This window comes from Thermobia domestica, chromosome 7 (assembly GCF_964235325.1).
Source record: "Thermobia domestica chromosome 7, izTheDome1.hap1.1, whole genome shotgun sequence".
Lineage (NCBI taxonomy): Eukaryota > Metazoa > Arthropoda > Insecta > Zygentoma > Lepismatidae > Thermobia > Thermobia domestica.
In genome coordinates, this window is record NC_137460.1 from 133,565,309 (window position 1) to 133,582,016 (window position 16,708).

At 36.2% G+C, this 16,708-nt stretch overlaps 1 protein-coding gene across 2 annotated transcripts; it reads left to right on the top strand.

Moving 5' to 3' along the window:
* Positions 1–2,267: 2,267 nt before the first annotated feature.
* LOC145690404 (uncharacterized) lies at positions 2,268–9,134 on the top strand. 2 transcript variants are annotated; one of them, XM_081765251.1, is made up of 3 exons: positions 2,268–2,397; positions 6,007–6,248; positions 8,330–9,134. In XM_081765251.1, exons 2-3 carry the CDS (start codon positions 6,030–6,032, stop codon positions 8,411–8,413), a joined length of 303 nt encoding a protein of 100 aa, XP_081621377.1. In that variant the 5' UTR covers positions 2,268–2,397; positions 6,007–6,029; the 3' UTR covers positions 8,414–9,134. The 2 variants fall into 2 exon arrangements, with proteins under 2 accessions (XP_081621377.1, XP_081621376.1); XM_081765250.1 differs by lacking the exon at positions 2,268–2,397 and adding an exon at positions 2,617–2,777.
* The last annotated feature ends 7,574 nt before the right edge of the window (positions 9,135–16,708 follow it).

Consider the following 16,708-nt stretch of genomic DNA (forward strand, 5'->3'; position numbering starts at 1 on the left):
AGAGGATGACTTTTTTAAAAATAATCAGGTAAGCTAGCTAATTAGTAACTACTGTAATTAGAGCGAATTAAACATTTTCTCGCTCAGCACAGAATAGCACTTACCTAAATGCGGGCCTGCATATATGCTGTACATTATACGTTACACACACACACACACAAAGGATATGTGGACAACATATCTATAGGCGTAAGTGTGATCTGAAGAAAACTTAAAAAAATATGATCATCGTAGCCTATCTGTGAAAATATGATTATGATTCACTTTTTAATTTAGCTCGTCATACCTGATAGGCTTAATGGAGAACCTATTACTACTAGCAATCTAAGAGATCTAAGAAATTACATTTTTTTCACTACTAACCGGGTACTGGACATGCAATTTATTCTACTCTAAAATTCTGCAAATCAACATGATATGTCAGAATTTTTGCAGTACGCTTTGTCTCTCCAGAAGTTGTGGGATTAGAAACTCTACACACAATATCAGCAGTTGGCACTGAACATTTTTCTTCCTTGTCTGAGAACACAAACATGTTACTGATACCTATAAGTTTCAGAAAAGTATAGGCAGAACAACGTTCAAATATGCCCCCGAATTTTTGTTCAAAACTGCCCCAACCGGCATGACCAAGCAGAATTTGGTAATACCCAGATAGTACAAACTATTGTAAAATACAAAGGGCAACATTAGATAAGTAAATTAATATACTTGCTTCTGCAATGAATGGCAGATAATATCAAAATTGTCAAAAATCTTACAAAACTTCACAAAAATTCCAACTTTCCACCCCACAAATGTAGCAAAGTACTGCTGTTCATCAACAGTTACACTAAAATGTCAGATAACAGTTGACCGTCACGCAACGCAGTTTTGCCAAACAAAAAATTTTGAAACCACCAGATATGCTATTATTGCTAGCCAGTTATCTTAAATGTTCAAAGGTACCCCCTCTCCCCTATATATTTAAATAATACATACAGCACATGAAAGGTGGTAAAAGAAAGTGTAGTACCCGTTCAATATGTTAAGTGAAAACGAGTTAAAAATTTCGGTGAAATTTATTAGAGAAGTGAGACAATGAAAATGAGGAAGCAAATATAATTAATCAGGGGTTGTATCAAAGGGTGGGGACCGGAAAAACGAAACTTTCCCGAATTTCGCCCATGTGAGTCTCTACGATAGGCAAATTTCTTCAGAAATGTGCCTATTGCAGAGAGGGAGAGAGAGAGAGATGCTCCCGGAACTGTGAGAGTGTGCTGCTTCCATTCAAATCAACGAGATGACAAATAGACGCTTAAATAATAAGAATGCCGAATACAAACAGCCATAAAGCAGCAAAGTAATAATTGCAAGCGTTATCACCTAATGTTCCAAGATCCGAACAATATATCAGTAATATCCCGAATGCCAAAATATTGTGACTTACACAACTCCCCCTCTCCCCAAATGTGTCCTACGAAAACAATCACAAGTTTTGGGATGGACCATATTGAGACTACAATATTGAACTATATAAGTTGATTTTTAGCAAATTCGTATTCAGTTATTTTTTTCCACAACCAGTTTTATTGATATTCGAGACAGCAAAAGCACTATCCCTAATAGCATCCGATATCCATGGGATGTTCTGAACAAGTCCCATTGATGTCACTATGTAATACGGGATATTGGGACATAGTCAGGATAGCCTGAGGATATCCTATCGGGATAATCCCGGCTTTGTCAGTAGAGCGATATCCTGTGGATATCCTGGCAGGATAATCCCGACTTTGTCAGTAGAGCGATATCCTGCCAGGATAATCCCGCGGTTGTTGATATTATTATTATTATTATTATTATTATTATTATTATTATAAAATACTTCTTCAAAGAGTAAATATAGTAATTATATAATACTTTTCTATTATATTATTTTTATTATTATTATTATTTATTAAATAATAATATAATAATATAAATGTATTATATAATTACTATATTGGTCCATCGTATTGTATATAATTCTGCAATAACGAAGTAATAATGTTCAGATAATTAATAATGATAATAAAGTTCATTCACTATATAATAATTTCTTACTATGTTTCAAGAAATTTCCAGCGCGGCGCGATCGTTCATTGTTTAAGCTGAGGACCGCGAAACGTTAAGCAGTTGTTTCCATGATGCACTGCGCAAGGTGGGCCGTGATGGAAGTAACTAGTCAGTGGGCTGAAGAATATAGGGTAAGTAATTTCAGTTTATTCAATACAGTTCTGTTGCAAATAGATTAATACACATCAAGTGTAAATGTGCAGTAATTTCATTGCTTGTGAACTAGATAGTCGCAGCGTGTATTTTCGGCAGTTACGAGAAACAACAGAAGTTGCTGATGCAATTGAGCGAAGCAAAATTGAGGTATTTAATGTGATAATTTATGCAACATAGCTCGATTCAACTCTAGATAATATAACTTGCAGTGATTTTTAAAGATTTATGCAGTTCAATCCTCCCGAAAGAATCGAATATGTCACGTTAAAAAAAAAAGAAAAAGAAAAATGTAGTTTTTGATACCGTAAACTGTGATTTCTGACTATAGGTTAGTTAAAGTTAGGTTTGTTTACTGTAGCGATAAAAAAAATGTCACTTCTAATGCGACAAATGGGATGTAAACCCTTTTGTGTACTACTTTAAAGAAAATACACAGTGATATGATATGTTCCGATCTGTAACACTTCCAGTTCAATGAACAGCAAGGAGCGAGCTGTGGGAGAAGCAGTAAAAACATATTAATGCCGGTCAGTGAAAATTATTGGTTTAGAAATAGTACATTTTATTTACGTGACAATTTTGTTCTTTGTAACAATTTGCCGACTGGCAAGATTTTTGAATGTGTAGACCACTGCACATGTTAATAATGTTAATAATCGTGCAATGGTAATAATGTTAGCATATTTTTACGCCAAAATGTTACTAAAATTATTTCTGAAACTCGGTAGCAGATGGCTCTACCAAATTTATCGACATTTCTATTTTTTTTTTTTTTTTTTGGAAAATGTTCGTGCTGTTAGACTATATTACGTTATGTTTACTTCTGCGATACAATTCGTTTGGTGGGTTAGGTTGGGTAGGTTAGATTAAGATTCTGCTAATAATTACGGTGCTTGTGCCGTTACGGGGGTCCAAAAGTAGCAGAAAAACAGTATGATGTACCGGAAGGAAGAGTTGGTGATGTAAGGTGAATTGAAAAAAAAAAAGGAAGAACCCATGGAAAGATAGGTAATTGGCCAGAAGTCCACTATGATGAAAATTATCGTTCTTTCGTTCCTAATGATGTCAACAATGCTTAAAAGGGCAGTGCAGATGGTGTATCTTTGACTACAAGAGTACATACACGGTCCCGATAAAGTGTCCTTGCATTCGAAACACTCGGCTGTATACCCCACTTTCAGAATTTTAGACATCACCTGGAGCGAAAGAAGGAAATAGCACACAAAGAGGGTGCAGAGTCGGGTGTTTTGATTGCAAGGATACTTTGCCAAAACTGTATTACTCACACTGCACCCCCTTTTTAAGCGTTGTGTACATCACTAGGAACGAAAGAACGATGATTTGCATCATTCGACTCTGTATGAAAGAAGGGGTTCTCCTAGGCAATTACCGAAGGATATTTGCCGGAATACCTGTCTCGATGTTCAGTGAAGCAGGAAAACACCGTCCGGTAAAAGTCCACTTTGTGCCTCCCAGTATGATTGGCATTAAGTATTCTGACGTATTTCTTAAGTACAGGGCCAAAATTAGTAAATGTCATTCGTTGTGTCATAAGTATGATTATTTACTATTATCACTATTAGTAAAGCAATGATAACCTAATCTATCAAGGGAAGTGGAAAAAATTTAAATTTCGCACGTAAAACACTGGACCCCCGCAACGGCACATTGATCATAATTACTTATAAATCCCCTCTATTGACTTCACTGACAATTACTTAAAACATATTTCACCTGGACACTGGACTATATTTGGTAGGGCTATCTGATAATGTGAACATGGAGAGTTATATTTAGTAACATTTTAGTCAGTGTACTTAAGAATATAAAATTAAATTTGCATCAGTCACTAGCCTGCACATTCTAAAATCCTGTCATTTGGTCCTTGTATGTAAAAATACTATAAAAATGTTAATAGAGAGTAGATATCTGCATCATTCCGCAAACAGCATAGCCTGTGGTGTAAGTAAAAGTTGTTTTTGGGGTAATAGTATACATGAGAACCCCCTGATCTGCGTTTCTTCTGTGTTCTATTACCAGTTCTATATGAAATACCATAAATTTTCTACGTAGTGCAGTAGTAAGAAGTATCCATGTGCACAAGACATGCGATATGCGTTAAATTCCCCTCCCCCCTCCATACACAGTCATAGATAAAGTACAAGGGCACTACACATGCAGATATAAAGTATAGGTACGTTTTTTTTTTATTTTCGTATCAGACGATAAGTAAATAAAAGTCGCTTTGTTACCCCCTTTGTAAGTTCGTACATACTCAATGAATAATCCCTAAAAGTATGAGCGTCCTGCTCCTTCGGGGACTGATGCAGCTTCATGTATACTATCCCTTTTGGGTATGCCAACGATCTTCAACATGAGGTACGGCTTGTGTAACCCGCTCCTTGCAGTTCTAATCTGGAACTGTCACTGGTCGGAACATGTGTCAAGTGACCATGAGCAATGTTGTTCACACAAACATATGTGAATGGCTCATGTGTGCAATGAACAATCCCAAATTATTTATTAAAACAATCCATTCGGAGCAAGGCTATTCACATTTAAAGATGGCGTCGTGTATGCAAAATTAATCCTATGAAAGTACAAGAAATCGACCATAACTAGAACCGTTAAAAGATACAGCAATGACTTCTTCACCCTTGGGAAGATAATTTTGTCCACATTTAGTAGTGGTAAGCGCGTGGTAATACAGCAAACTGAACTGCGGAATGTCTGAATTTTAAAACGAGGCAGGGCTTTAAAAAATTGGACAAATTTCCAGAATTGATTACACAAAAAACCCACCTTTTTTTTTTTTTTTTTTTTTTTTTGAAAACCTGCGAAAGTGTCCAATAAAGGGTCTACCTTTTAAAAAAGCTTTCGAAAAGGTATTTTAAATAATATTTTCGCAGCATTTTAACTATTGACAAAATTGTAATATGTAAGCACACGGTTTGGAGCACAAAATCATTCACATACATACAGTTTCCTAGCGAAGTGTGAACAATCGAGGAATTAATGTACACAGTTAAATTAAAACGAAGAATGTGAACATTATTCAAAAAGCAAATAAACCCCATTTCCAAAAGCTGAAAGTTGCCTCAGCCTGCTGTAAACGGAAAGAACAGCAACTATCTAGTTTATATATATATATATATATATATATATACATATATATATATATATATATATATATATATATATATATATATATATATACATTATATATATATATATATATATATATATATATATATATATATATATATATATATATATAAGCGACGTAAATATTACATTAGGATTTGAAACTTATGTTACGATGGGATTAACCCAGGGTCAGTCGCGCTACTTGGAGTAATAGATTTTTCTGATGTACATTTTTTTCTTTTATATGCTTCAAGACTTTGTAATAATAAAACGTACCTTTTCTCAATAGTTCATTAATGTTTCCAAAATATCATGTTATTGTTTTCTTGGGCTCTATATTTCGTTGTTACTGAACGACGAAGCAACAAAATATTCGGTTGATAATTTTTAAAAAAATTCCAAGTTCCATGCAAGTCGGCGTGAAACTGGGTAAGGTTACTTGTTAGGGAAATCTTTTCAGATTCGATATTGTTTTCCATATGATGTATATGTACTTCATACATTATCCTGCACTCTACCGGCTAAGCTTTAATTTTTTTATTTGAAGTGTATTGCACGTAATTTTTATTACCAACTAGTAAGAATTTACTGTATTTTTCTTTTTGCTAGGGTGAACTGGATTTCACCAGCAGATGTTTCGAACAATGGCTAGTATCAAATACACTATAAACGATACCGGTATGTGTCAATCTTTAGCTAGGATTGAGAACAAAATAGACGAAAAGAAAAAGACTGTTGAATTGGATTTACAAGAAGCCTCGATTTTGTCCAGTTACTTCCCCATAACTTCTGTTCAACAAATGGATGCCATAGAATCCAAACGAAAGGATAAAGATTACAGAACAAAGCTGGTAAGTACTTTAAAATACTCCTTTTAACAGAACCTCAAGGGACAGGTATATTTCTCTCTAGGTAGAATGACACAGGACCGTTTGATGGGGTGCAGTTGTAAAAAAAAAAAAAAAAAAAAAAAAAAAAAACTGTCAAGCATCAGTGGTTAGGAAATGGATCGAGCTAGCACCTTTAGCCAAGATCCCGCAGCAGTTACTACAGATAAAACAAGGTATTTTCACTTAGATATCGCGCCCACCTCTGCATCTCTGGTTGTTGAACCCCGACATTCAATTTGTAAACGAATATTAACTATTCCAGAAATTAATCTTAATGATGCAATGAGAGACCACGTTGGAAAATATGATTGACGTGCTACTAATCCATTTGCAGAACATTATAGATGTAATTAATTCATTTGTAAAGCTTTGTATGAAGAGTAAACGACAAGCATGTTATATGTAAATCACTTCGTATTTATTGGAATATAATTCAAAGGATACATCCCGGAGAAATTGAAATACCGCTAATTTTACAGTAATTATGTGATATCTTCAAATAGATAAAAGATAATCGAAATGTAGAACAAGAGCGCCCTAGACAATATTATTTTACAAGAGATACCGTTATCACGACTCACTTATCTGCTTTCGATTTCGAGCCATTTTGAAAATCGGCATTTATTTTCGCGTTTCTAAACAGCTAAAAACGGAAAGCCACTAGGTGACTTGTGATAACGGTACCTTACGCAAAATAATATTGTCTAGGGCGCTTTTGTTCCATATTTTAATTATCTTTTATCTATTTGAAGATATCGCATAATTACTGTAAAATTAGCGGTATTTTAATTTCGCCGGGATAAAGACTCTTAAGAAAAATGGATAGCCAATTTCCATTATATAAAATTAAAATTAGCCAATTCTCCTTCTTCTGTTGAATCAAGTAGGAAAATCAAGTGGATTAAAATAATTAAGGAAACTAGCTGAACTAAACAACTGATGTCAAGAAACATTGTCACTGTTATTTACGTTTAAGAAGGCAACAAACAAATGTAAAGAAAACACTGAACAGAGACAAAGTAGTGCAGTTCAGTGTTTTCACGTCTTAGTCCACTTAGTTATTATGACTTTTTAAATCCGTGTGACTCTCGGACTTCATTCAACAGAAGGGAGGATTATTCCCGAAAGTTAATAATGTATCAATGTTTTATATCCATTCTTTATATGTCATATATCTATGTTTACGTGCACTTCATGGACAGCAGCAATATTCCTATTTCCTGAACTCCGTTTATGGGAGTAGGATACATACTTAACAATACCTTGAAAAAAAAATAGGAAAAGTGCTCAATGGTATTGTTTCTTAAGAAAAGTTTCATCTGATGACTACGTCCGGATCTCTTGGAAATAACCTGGATAACGAGAGTTAATGTTAAAAAGGAAGTTCAGAAATCTCAAATATTACAAGATTGACAATTGTGTTAAATTCTCATTCTTATTGTAGACAATTATTAGATTTGTACTAAGTACAAAGATGTTCAGGAAAAAGGGTCACAAAGTTTCAGGCCAGAAAGATTCATCAACAGAAGGGAAAAGCCTTACTAAACATGTCTTTTGCGCTTCGTTTCGGAGATATAAGCTGCCGACAATGTGGAAAATCGAATTTCATAAACTATTCAATGTACAGAGTGCGGTTTAAGCTTTCGCACTCAGTCATACCTGCTCGATGTGAAAAAATATATATATAAATATAATCCAAAACTCTAATGTGTGCGTAAGGAACACCTTAAAAAATTCTATATCGCCTTTCGGAGTAATCCCGTCCGAACGCATTGTACAGATTTGAAACACGCATTTTCTAACTAATGTAGGTATGACTTCAAGTGTTAAGCTTTACACCACACTAATTAGCATCATAACGTTAAATAGTTTCTGAAGTTCAGTTTCCCACGTTTTCGGCAGCTTTTATCTCCGAAACGACGCGCTTCTTTACTGAAAGAACTTTTCTTTTGATCTGCCCTGAAAGTTTGTGACCCGTTTTTCTGAACATCTTTTATATTGTACATAATCAATTACTTAATAGTTTCTTTTTATTGTTGCAGGCACTGTGCGGTATCACAAGCATTGCAAGGCATCAACGATGCAGAGATATCAGATGTAATAAACAAGTGGCTTCGTCATGCTAAAGAGCGGGCTCTCAGGCACAAGAACAACACTAACAATGATTAATTATGCAAGAAAAGATGTAAAATAAAACTAAAAACGCATTGTTTTGATGTTCTGTCATGCAGATTTATTGATCTGTGAAATCTGCAGTTAAGGGTGATTTTTTTTTTATTGTAGGTTTTTCAAGAAATGTGTTTGAGTGATAATAATACCCCAGTTATTTATTCTAAATTAAAGTCGGTCTTCTTCTCCTTCTTACAACTTAGTCACAAACAGATTATGTTGAATCAAAGGTTTTTTTTTAAAAAAAAAAAAAAAAAACATTCGTTGGTCAAGGCAAAGACATTGGGATAACCTTTTATAAGGTTACATATCCTCTTTTTTATTTTTAATGGAAGTGTAGGATTTACATGGATTAAACTTGAATTACAGGACTTTTTATGAGATTCAGTTCGTTGTGGTACTGTACGTAACTGCTTTTTTGTAAGTTTTGAAATTCACTCAGAATTTAGCATATTTTTCAACAACTTTTGGTAATCGAGGTGTTGAATTGAAAAGGTTGAGAACCAGTCTCTTGGATTCATGTTGCATTTATTTTTATACTGAAAAACCTTTTGTGATGTATGTCATATTTTGTGTTTGTATCATTATTTGCATATGTAAATAATACTATGTGGAAGCAATGATTGTACACAGTAATTTAGCGTAGTTTTAGCATTTATTGGAATAAAGAAAGGAAATGTACTGTACTTGGTTTTTAGTCTCAATGTAAATTATGAAATTGAAAACAAAATTTTAATCAATTTTTCAATTAAGTATTACATACTGTACTATATATATATATATATATATATATATATATATATATATATATATATATATATAATCTGATAGTTGATAGTTCCGTTTCTCTTCATTAATTATCTGTAACTTTGTTGCGCAGCTGATAGGATTCGGTACCGGTGGCTGATAGTTCGCAAACTAAAATCCTCTCGACACTAAACTAAAATTTTTAAAAAACATTCACTACTCTCGCTCAGGGCGTATGGTTGACAGAGCTGCTTTCGTTGGTTATCGCGACATATTTTAAACCCGCAACTAGTTATTTTGGATCTTTTGGTATGTTATAGATTACACCACATTTCCACGAAGCTGGTATGGTTAAGTCAGTTTTCCTAGAAACTTTTTTCTCTGTTCTCAATTAGTATGTCCACTAGAATGCTACGTCGAAATTAATTACAGAAATTACATTGTTTGCACCCTTTGTCTTTTCTTTTATTACTAAATGAAGATTTAATTAAATTTCCTTTATGGTGCGGGAAATGTCCTGCTTCCGAGTGACGGACTTTATATCAGGAGTCATAGTTGGATGGACATTCAACTAGGACTTTTGACGATGGAAAGCCCGTCTCTCGGAAGCAGGGTATTCAAGCATCATAAAGGACATTTATATCTTCGTTTAGTAATATAAGGAAGGGCAAAGGGTGCTCCCTCTGTTCTCCGTCCAGCTAGGCGATTTGAGATATCCATGTGACATCCACCGGACGTCCCATCGCGATGTACAAATCACGTCTTACAGACATCACACGGACGTCTCGCGGGACTTCCATGGGATATCCACGAAGCGGACATTCGGCCATCTGATCAACAGCTACAGGACGTCCTGCTGATATCGTGGGATGTCACATGGACGTCGCAAATATCCCATCGGGACATCCCATTGGACATCCTGAGGATATTGAATGCTATTAGGGAATATTTGTTAACGACAAAGCGAAGTTATTGCAACACTGCATTACACAGTGAATCATGCATATTACACTTGTGAGCTTTGCTATGCAGAGGCTAGCCACCGAGGCACGCTGAATAACGCCTGAAGGAAGCAGCGAGGACAGATAGCGATATAGTGAACGGAACAAGCAATGCATTACAGGCATTTCAAGAGGAAAAAAAGAAACATCCATTTATCCACACTACATGCTGTAGTTTTAGCTTCTATTTCCCCATCAGAGTTACATGCCTGCTTATACAGTTCTAACACTTAATCCAGAGCCTTCAAACAACTTTGTTCTACGAAGGAAAACGTAGAACACTACATTTATAGATATACCATACATAGCCAGTTAAGTAGTAATAGATGAATGCAATTAACCCCACATAATATCGATTGTTTAAATATAAACTAGTTTCATACAATTAGACACATAACAAACATTCACAACACCATTATAACCTATCATATGTTCATTCCACTTCACAGGTGGTAGAATGAAAGCCGTGGACTGACCATAGAATGAAAACCGTAAAAAATAGAATGATTTAAAAAAAAATACAACTATGAACACAAGTTAATGAAGGAAACAATGACAGCCAACGAAAGGAAAATGATCCGAGGTCGGATTTCGAGAAATATCTTAATAATGAGATGAAAACAGAATTTTATAAAAGGAATGGTTATGATGCGCCAGACACAACATGGCTGTCTGTTTCGTTTCATCATGTGAAAATGTATCGTTTTAGTGAGTCGAGAAAAAGCCTGTATTTCGTCTTGTGCAGTGACGGATCTAGCTCGGGGGCGGAGGGCATGGCCCCCCACTTTCAAATTGTCGAAAATAATTTAAGCTATTATTTATATAGTTTTGAAAATTTATAGTAAGGTCATGATATACTTATCATAGTCTAAATTCAGGCAGTCTCCCAGTTTTTACCTTCTAGACCCGCCACTGATTTTGTGGCTGTCCAGGTGTCATATCATGTTTCCGAAACGAGACAAATTGTTATCTAGTCTCCTTTCGCCTAATTTTCTTTCGTAAACCTCATAATAATAGAAGTAAAATTGCAAGCCACGTATATCTAACAAGGACAAGGCAGACGTTGTTAAATGAACTTAGGGGCCTTATTCGAGGGGTAGTAGTGCACATTTAAACTGGGGGAGCGCAATAGCCTAGAAAAAGCGTCTTAAAATTTCGCCTCGTCGTATATACGGTGCGACGCCTAAAATTATTAAGTGGCGGCGTGGCACAGTGTGGAGCATTCACGACTTGTTTAAAGGGTCCGCGTTCGATTCCCGCTCGAGTCAACTTGATTTTGCTTTTAACCAATAAAGTAGTCATTTATAACTACAAGTAAAATATTAATTCACTATATGTTCAGATATTCTGAACATAGGAATTTTCAAATCAGTTCTAACGCTTTTCAATGTTTTATGTGAACTAGATACAAAATATAATCTATTTCATAAATATATTGATATCACTATCTGTATTACGGTTACCACAGTCGTGTCCGAAGTTTCGTGTCAATATCTGTGGACAGTGTGCGAATTGCAAGGGGGATGAAAGGGAAATCCGCTAGGGAATACTGGATGAATGCTATAGCCAAAGGAGATTCCGAATAATCCCCCTTGCAATTCGCACTCTGTCCACAGATATAGACACGAATCGTCAAGAACATTTTTCATTTAACGACTATGAAATAGGTTATATTTGTATCTTGTTCACATGAAACATTGAAAAGTTTTACAACTGATTCAAAAATTCCTATTGTTTCATGCATTATAAACATATGGTGAATTAATATTTTACTTGTAGTTATAAATGACTACTTTATTGGTAGAAGTTGACTCGAGCGGGAATCGAACTCGTGATCCTTTACGCGTGAATCGTGAATGCTTCACATTCTGCCATACCGTCACTTGGGAACTTTAGGCGTCGTATCATATATACGTCAAGTCGAAACTTTAAGACGCATTTTCTAGGATATTTCTGGTTATTGCGCTCTCCCAGTTTGTAATATTAACACTTTAAATATGCACAACTACCTCGCGAAAGTTAATTCAACAAAGTCTGCTTTTCCGTTGTAAGATATAGTAATCTCAGGTAAGTAAATAGAAACAAATGCCAAAAAAGAAAAAAAGAAAATAGAGACATTAAAAGTAAAATGTAGAAATATTCACCACTGTTCAGAGGATGCTATATACAATGCACTAAGCAGAGTGTGTCGGTGGGTCGTAGTGAGTCTGTAGGTTATGGTGGATCGCTGGTTTATGGTGGGTCACGGGGGTTGGTGGACTGCAGTGGGTCACATCCTGTTGACCCACGACCCACTAACCGACTTACACATCTTGACCCACATGTCTCACTTGACACAAGACCCACTTCAATTCTGTTGAGAGGTTTCCAATTCAGCATGGGAGAGACAATATACGCTTTGTTAAATCCGACACAAGACAAAGCGTCTGTCTCGTCTCGTTTTCAAGCACGAAATGTGACATGTCCTTGTCCGGACTCGTCGCGTTTAAAATGTCGCGAAAGCATTCCATAGCCCTCTCTTGTCCGCTTATCAATTCTAACTTGTAAAGTTCGTTACATAGCGAAGTCGCATGGCTTCCAATTTTACTTCTATTATTATGAGCTTTACGAAAGAAAATTAGACGATAGGAGAGGAGATAACAATTTATCTCCTTTCGGAAACACGAGATGACACTGGGATAGCCACGAGACGAGACACAGGCTCCGTTTCGCATCGCTAAAATGAGACAATTTAACATGAGGAGAAGAAACAGGCAATCATGTTGTGTCTAGTGCATCATAATAATTTCTTTTCTAAAGTTTTGTTTTCATTTCATTATCAAATTATTTCTCGACGTCCGTCATCGGATCATGTTTCATTGACCATTGCGGTTCCGGAACCTTAGGTAATAATGCTTGCAATTATCACTTTGATGTTTTATAGTTGTTTGTAATCCGCATTCTCATTATGTAAGCGTCTATTTGTCATCTCGTTGATTTGAATGGAAGCACCTCACTCTCAGTTCCCAGAACATCTCTCTCTCTCCGTTTCAGAGGTGAAAATAGACAAAAGGGCAAAATTGCATAGACATTTTACGGCATTTCCGGCAAGATGGTCTCTACAATAGGCACATTTCTGAAGAAATTTGCCTATCGTAGAGACTCACATGTGCGAGATTCGGGACAATTTGCAGTTTTTGAGATTTTTTTTTTTTTTGCTCAGGCCCGTCTTTCAGATCCAGTATCTGAAAAATTAAACCGCAACGGGTTATCATCATTGCCATTTTCTCTTTTCTTTATTCATTATCCATTATGTTTCAGTAAAAGGAAAAAGGAAAACACCACAGCACACAACACACAAAAACAACAAACAAAAAACAATAATTTCCCTAAGTGCTATATTCATTTGCATGTCTCTTAACTGCCTACCTTCAAAATTCCAAATTCCTAAGAACTTAGTTGAGTTTACATATTCTATTTCATTATTTTGAATTATAATGTTCCTAGGCTGTGCATGTTTGTTGCGCATGTGATGAAAATTGATTGCTTGTGTCTTTTCAATATTTAATTTAAGCTTATTTTCTTTAACCCAGTGAGAGATTTTACAAAGGATTTCGTTTTCACTACCTTCAACAACCACATTTGTTTTACCTTTTACCATAATATTAGCGTCATCTGCATAAAGGGATGCTTCTGCTGAATATACTTATAATCATACACAATTTCCCTATGGCTACATTAGTTTTAGCTGATCCTAGTGGTTTATGCTTGTCCAATGAAGGAGTGTTCTCAGTCGAGTATCCTCGTCGAGTAATCTCAGTGATACAAGTTTGAGGTCCAGGTCCCACTTAGTGCAGGCGCTGGTCCGTTGTGTCCTACCACCTATGTCCGAACTGAGATCCGCACACCGGCTAACCTTATTCCAGTCTGAGACACTCCTGCCATCCAGTCCCTAGCGAGGTAACAGTTCGTGTAGCACACACGCGCGCACACAAGAAACGCCTAGTGTGTCTTTTCAATATTTAATTTAAGCTTATTTTCTTTAACCCAGTGAGAGATTTTACAAAGGATTTCGTTTGCACTACCTTCAACAACCTCATTTGTTTTACCTTTTACTATAATATTAGCGTCATCTGCATAAAGGGATGCTTCTGCTGAATATACTTATAATCATACACGATTTCCCTATGGCTACATTAGTCTTAGCTGATCCTAGTGGTTTATGCTTGTCCAATGAAGGAGTGTTCTCAGTCGAGTATCCTTGTCGAGTAATCTCAGTGATACAAGTTTGAGGTCCAGAGCCCACTTAGTGCAGGCCCTGGTCCGTTGTGTCCTACCACCTATGTCCGAACTGAGATCCGCACACCGGCTAACCTTATTCCATTCTGAGACACTCCTGCCATCCAGTCCCTAGCGAGGTAACAGTTCCTGTAGCACACACGCGCGCACACAAGAAACGCCTAGGGACTGGATGGCAGGAGTTCATGTTCTCCACTTACTGACATTTTCTCTCATTCACTTTTGCAAATGTAAGAAAAATATCTCTCAAAATTTCTAAAAACACAGGGCCTTATGCAGAGTCGTTTTGAAGCGTTATTAGTGCCATACTAAAGAGTTCTACTAACATATGTTTCCTGCAGTAGTCAGGTCTTTAGTATTACGCTAAACATACTTCAAAACGACTTTGCATAAGGCCCACACACCCTTTATAATGAACTCAACGAGTCTGATTTCGTACAGGTTTGCGCCAACGCAACGGAATAAAGTGGCATTAGTTTGCGATAATAGGCGTTGCGCCTTTAGAATTTCCTGTTCCAGTTTTTGCGTTGCATTAGAGTCCGTAAAATTAAGCAAAGTTGGAACGGAATGGAGCCCACGTTATCTTACTCTATATTTGTTTGATATATCGAATCGAAATCGAAGGTCTCGAGAGAGACTAGTAGATAGAAACGAAAGTCGATAAGCGCTGAGGCCGATCTTCTTCGCAGGTTATACGCTGGTGAAGAAAACGTCATTTCCAACACGTTCTCTCGCGGGATTTTCTGAGTAGCTTGGCGGGAGTTCTACTGCCGCCTGAGACACTGCTCGGTGAGCCTCCCAGCAGTGGTGCCAACCACGATTTCTTTATCGAACTTTTTTTTTCAACTTAGAAAATATCATGCATTCTGTGCAAGGAAAATGAATTAATTATAAATTATAATTTCTGAAAGTAAATGGGTAGGCCGGGCCTCAGGGCCTCTTACCACCCTTCGCCACTGGTTATTTGATCGAAATGTACATTAGACACATCTTCAACTACTTGAAAATTTTACCGCAATCGCTTACGGTTTTCATACAAATTTCCTTGATTTCTTCGTCCTTTTCCACTGGCTTTGTACTATAGTTGCATGTGTTTTTTCTTTTTCTGTCCACTAGAGAAAAATTCCATTAACAAAAATGTTCCTTGTGTTATATCTTCAACAGCTGGCCTAGTAATAGGCAAACAGATTCACCTCCGATATTAGTTCGCTCACTAAAATGAATCGATTCATTTGAACAACTCAGTGACTCACTTATATTTTTACAACAGGGGAGGGGGAAGTTAAAAACTGAAATTGTATTTTCAGACTAAATACATTACATAAAATGAAATTAAACGGTATAACTCCAATTTTAGATTACAAGCATACTGCTATTAACAAGTGTAGTTTTAAAAATTCACAGGAAGTTACACTTTTAAACTAATGCAAATTACAACTAACAGATGTAACACACACAAACGCAATTCAGATACAAAATACACATACAAATTAGACTAAATAGAATTACTATTAATAAGTGTGAAAATACATCACAAATGTAAAAGAGCTATATGCAAATTACAGCCTAATCGAATCAAAATACGGAATGCAAAATATTACAACTTTAGACTCAGTGCTATAACAATACATTTTTAGAATTACAGCAAAAGTGTTACAACTTTCAATTCAATGCCAAAAATATAATTTTATTACAACATCGTGAGAAACTAATTTTTTTCTTAAAGTGTTGGCGACCACATTCCCTTTAGAATACACGTTTTAATCAAAGTAACGAGTTGCCGCGTGGCTAAGCGGTTAGTGTACGCGCCTTTGGCCTGGAAAATCCGACGTTCGATTCCCGGTGGGAGCTCATGTGGTTCGGATTCCACGTTTTCAGTAGGTCCACGCTGCTGAAATAGTCTCATATAGCCACGCTGCTGAAATAAAATGAATATTTTGTTTAAATGGCAAACGATTATGCCTCGTAGGCTAAGGAACACGATGATTAAATCAACTGAATGATGATGGAAGAATTGGTGGAATGAGAAAGTGGGAGGATACGGAATACTTGAGAAAACCCACGGGCATGATTTCCGCCATGAACTTATTTGGCCGGGGAGCGAACCACGGACCCCACGCACCAGAGATAAGTGCTTTACCGCTGAGCTACAATGCCTCGCTACTTAAAAGGACGCTAAACTCAAAACCAAATCAAATCAGACCCGTATCCAGCTCAAAGGTGTAG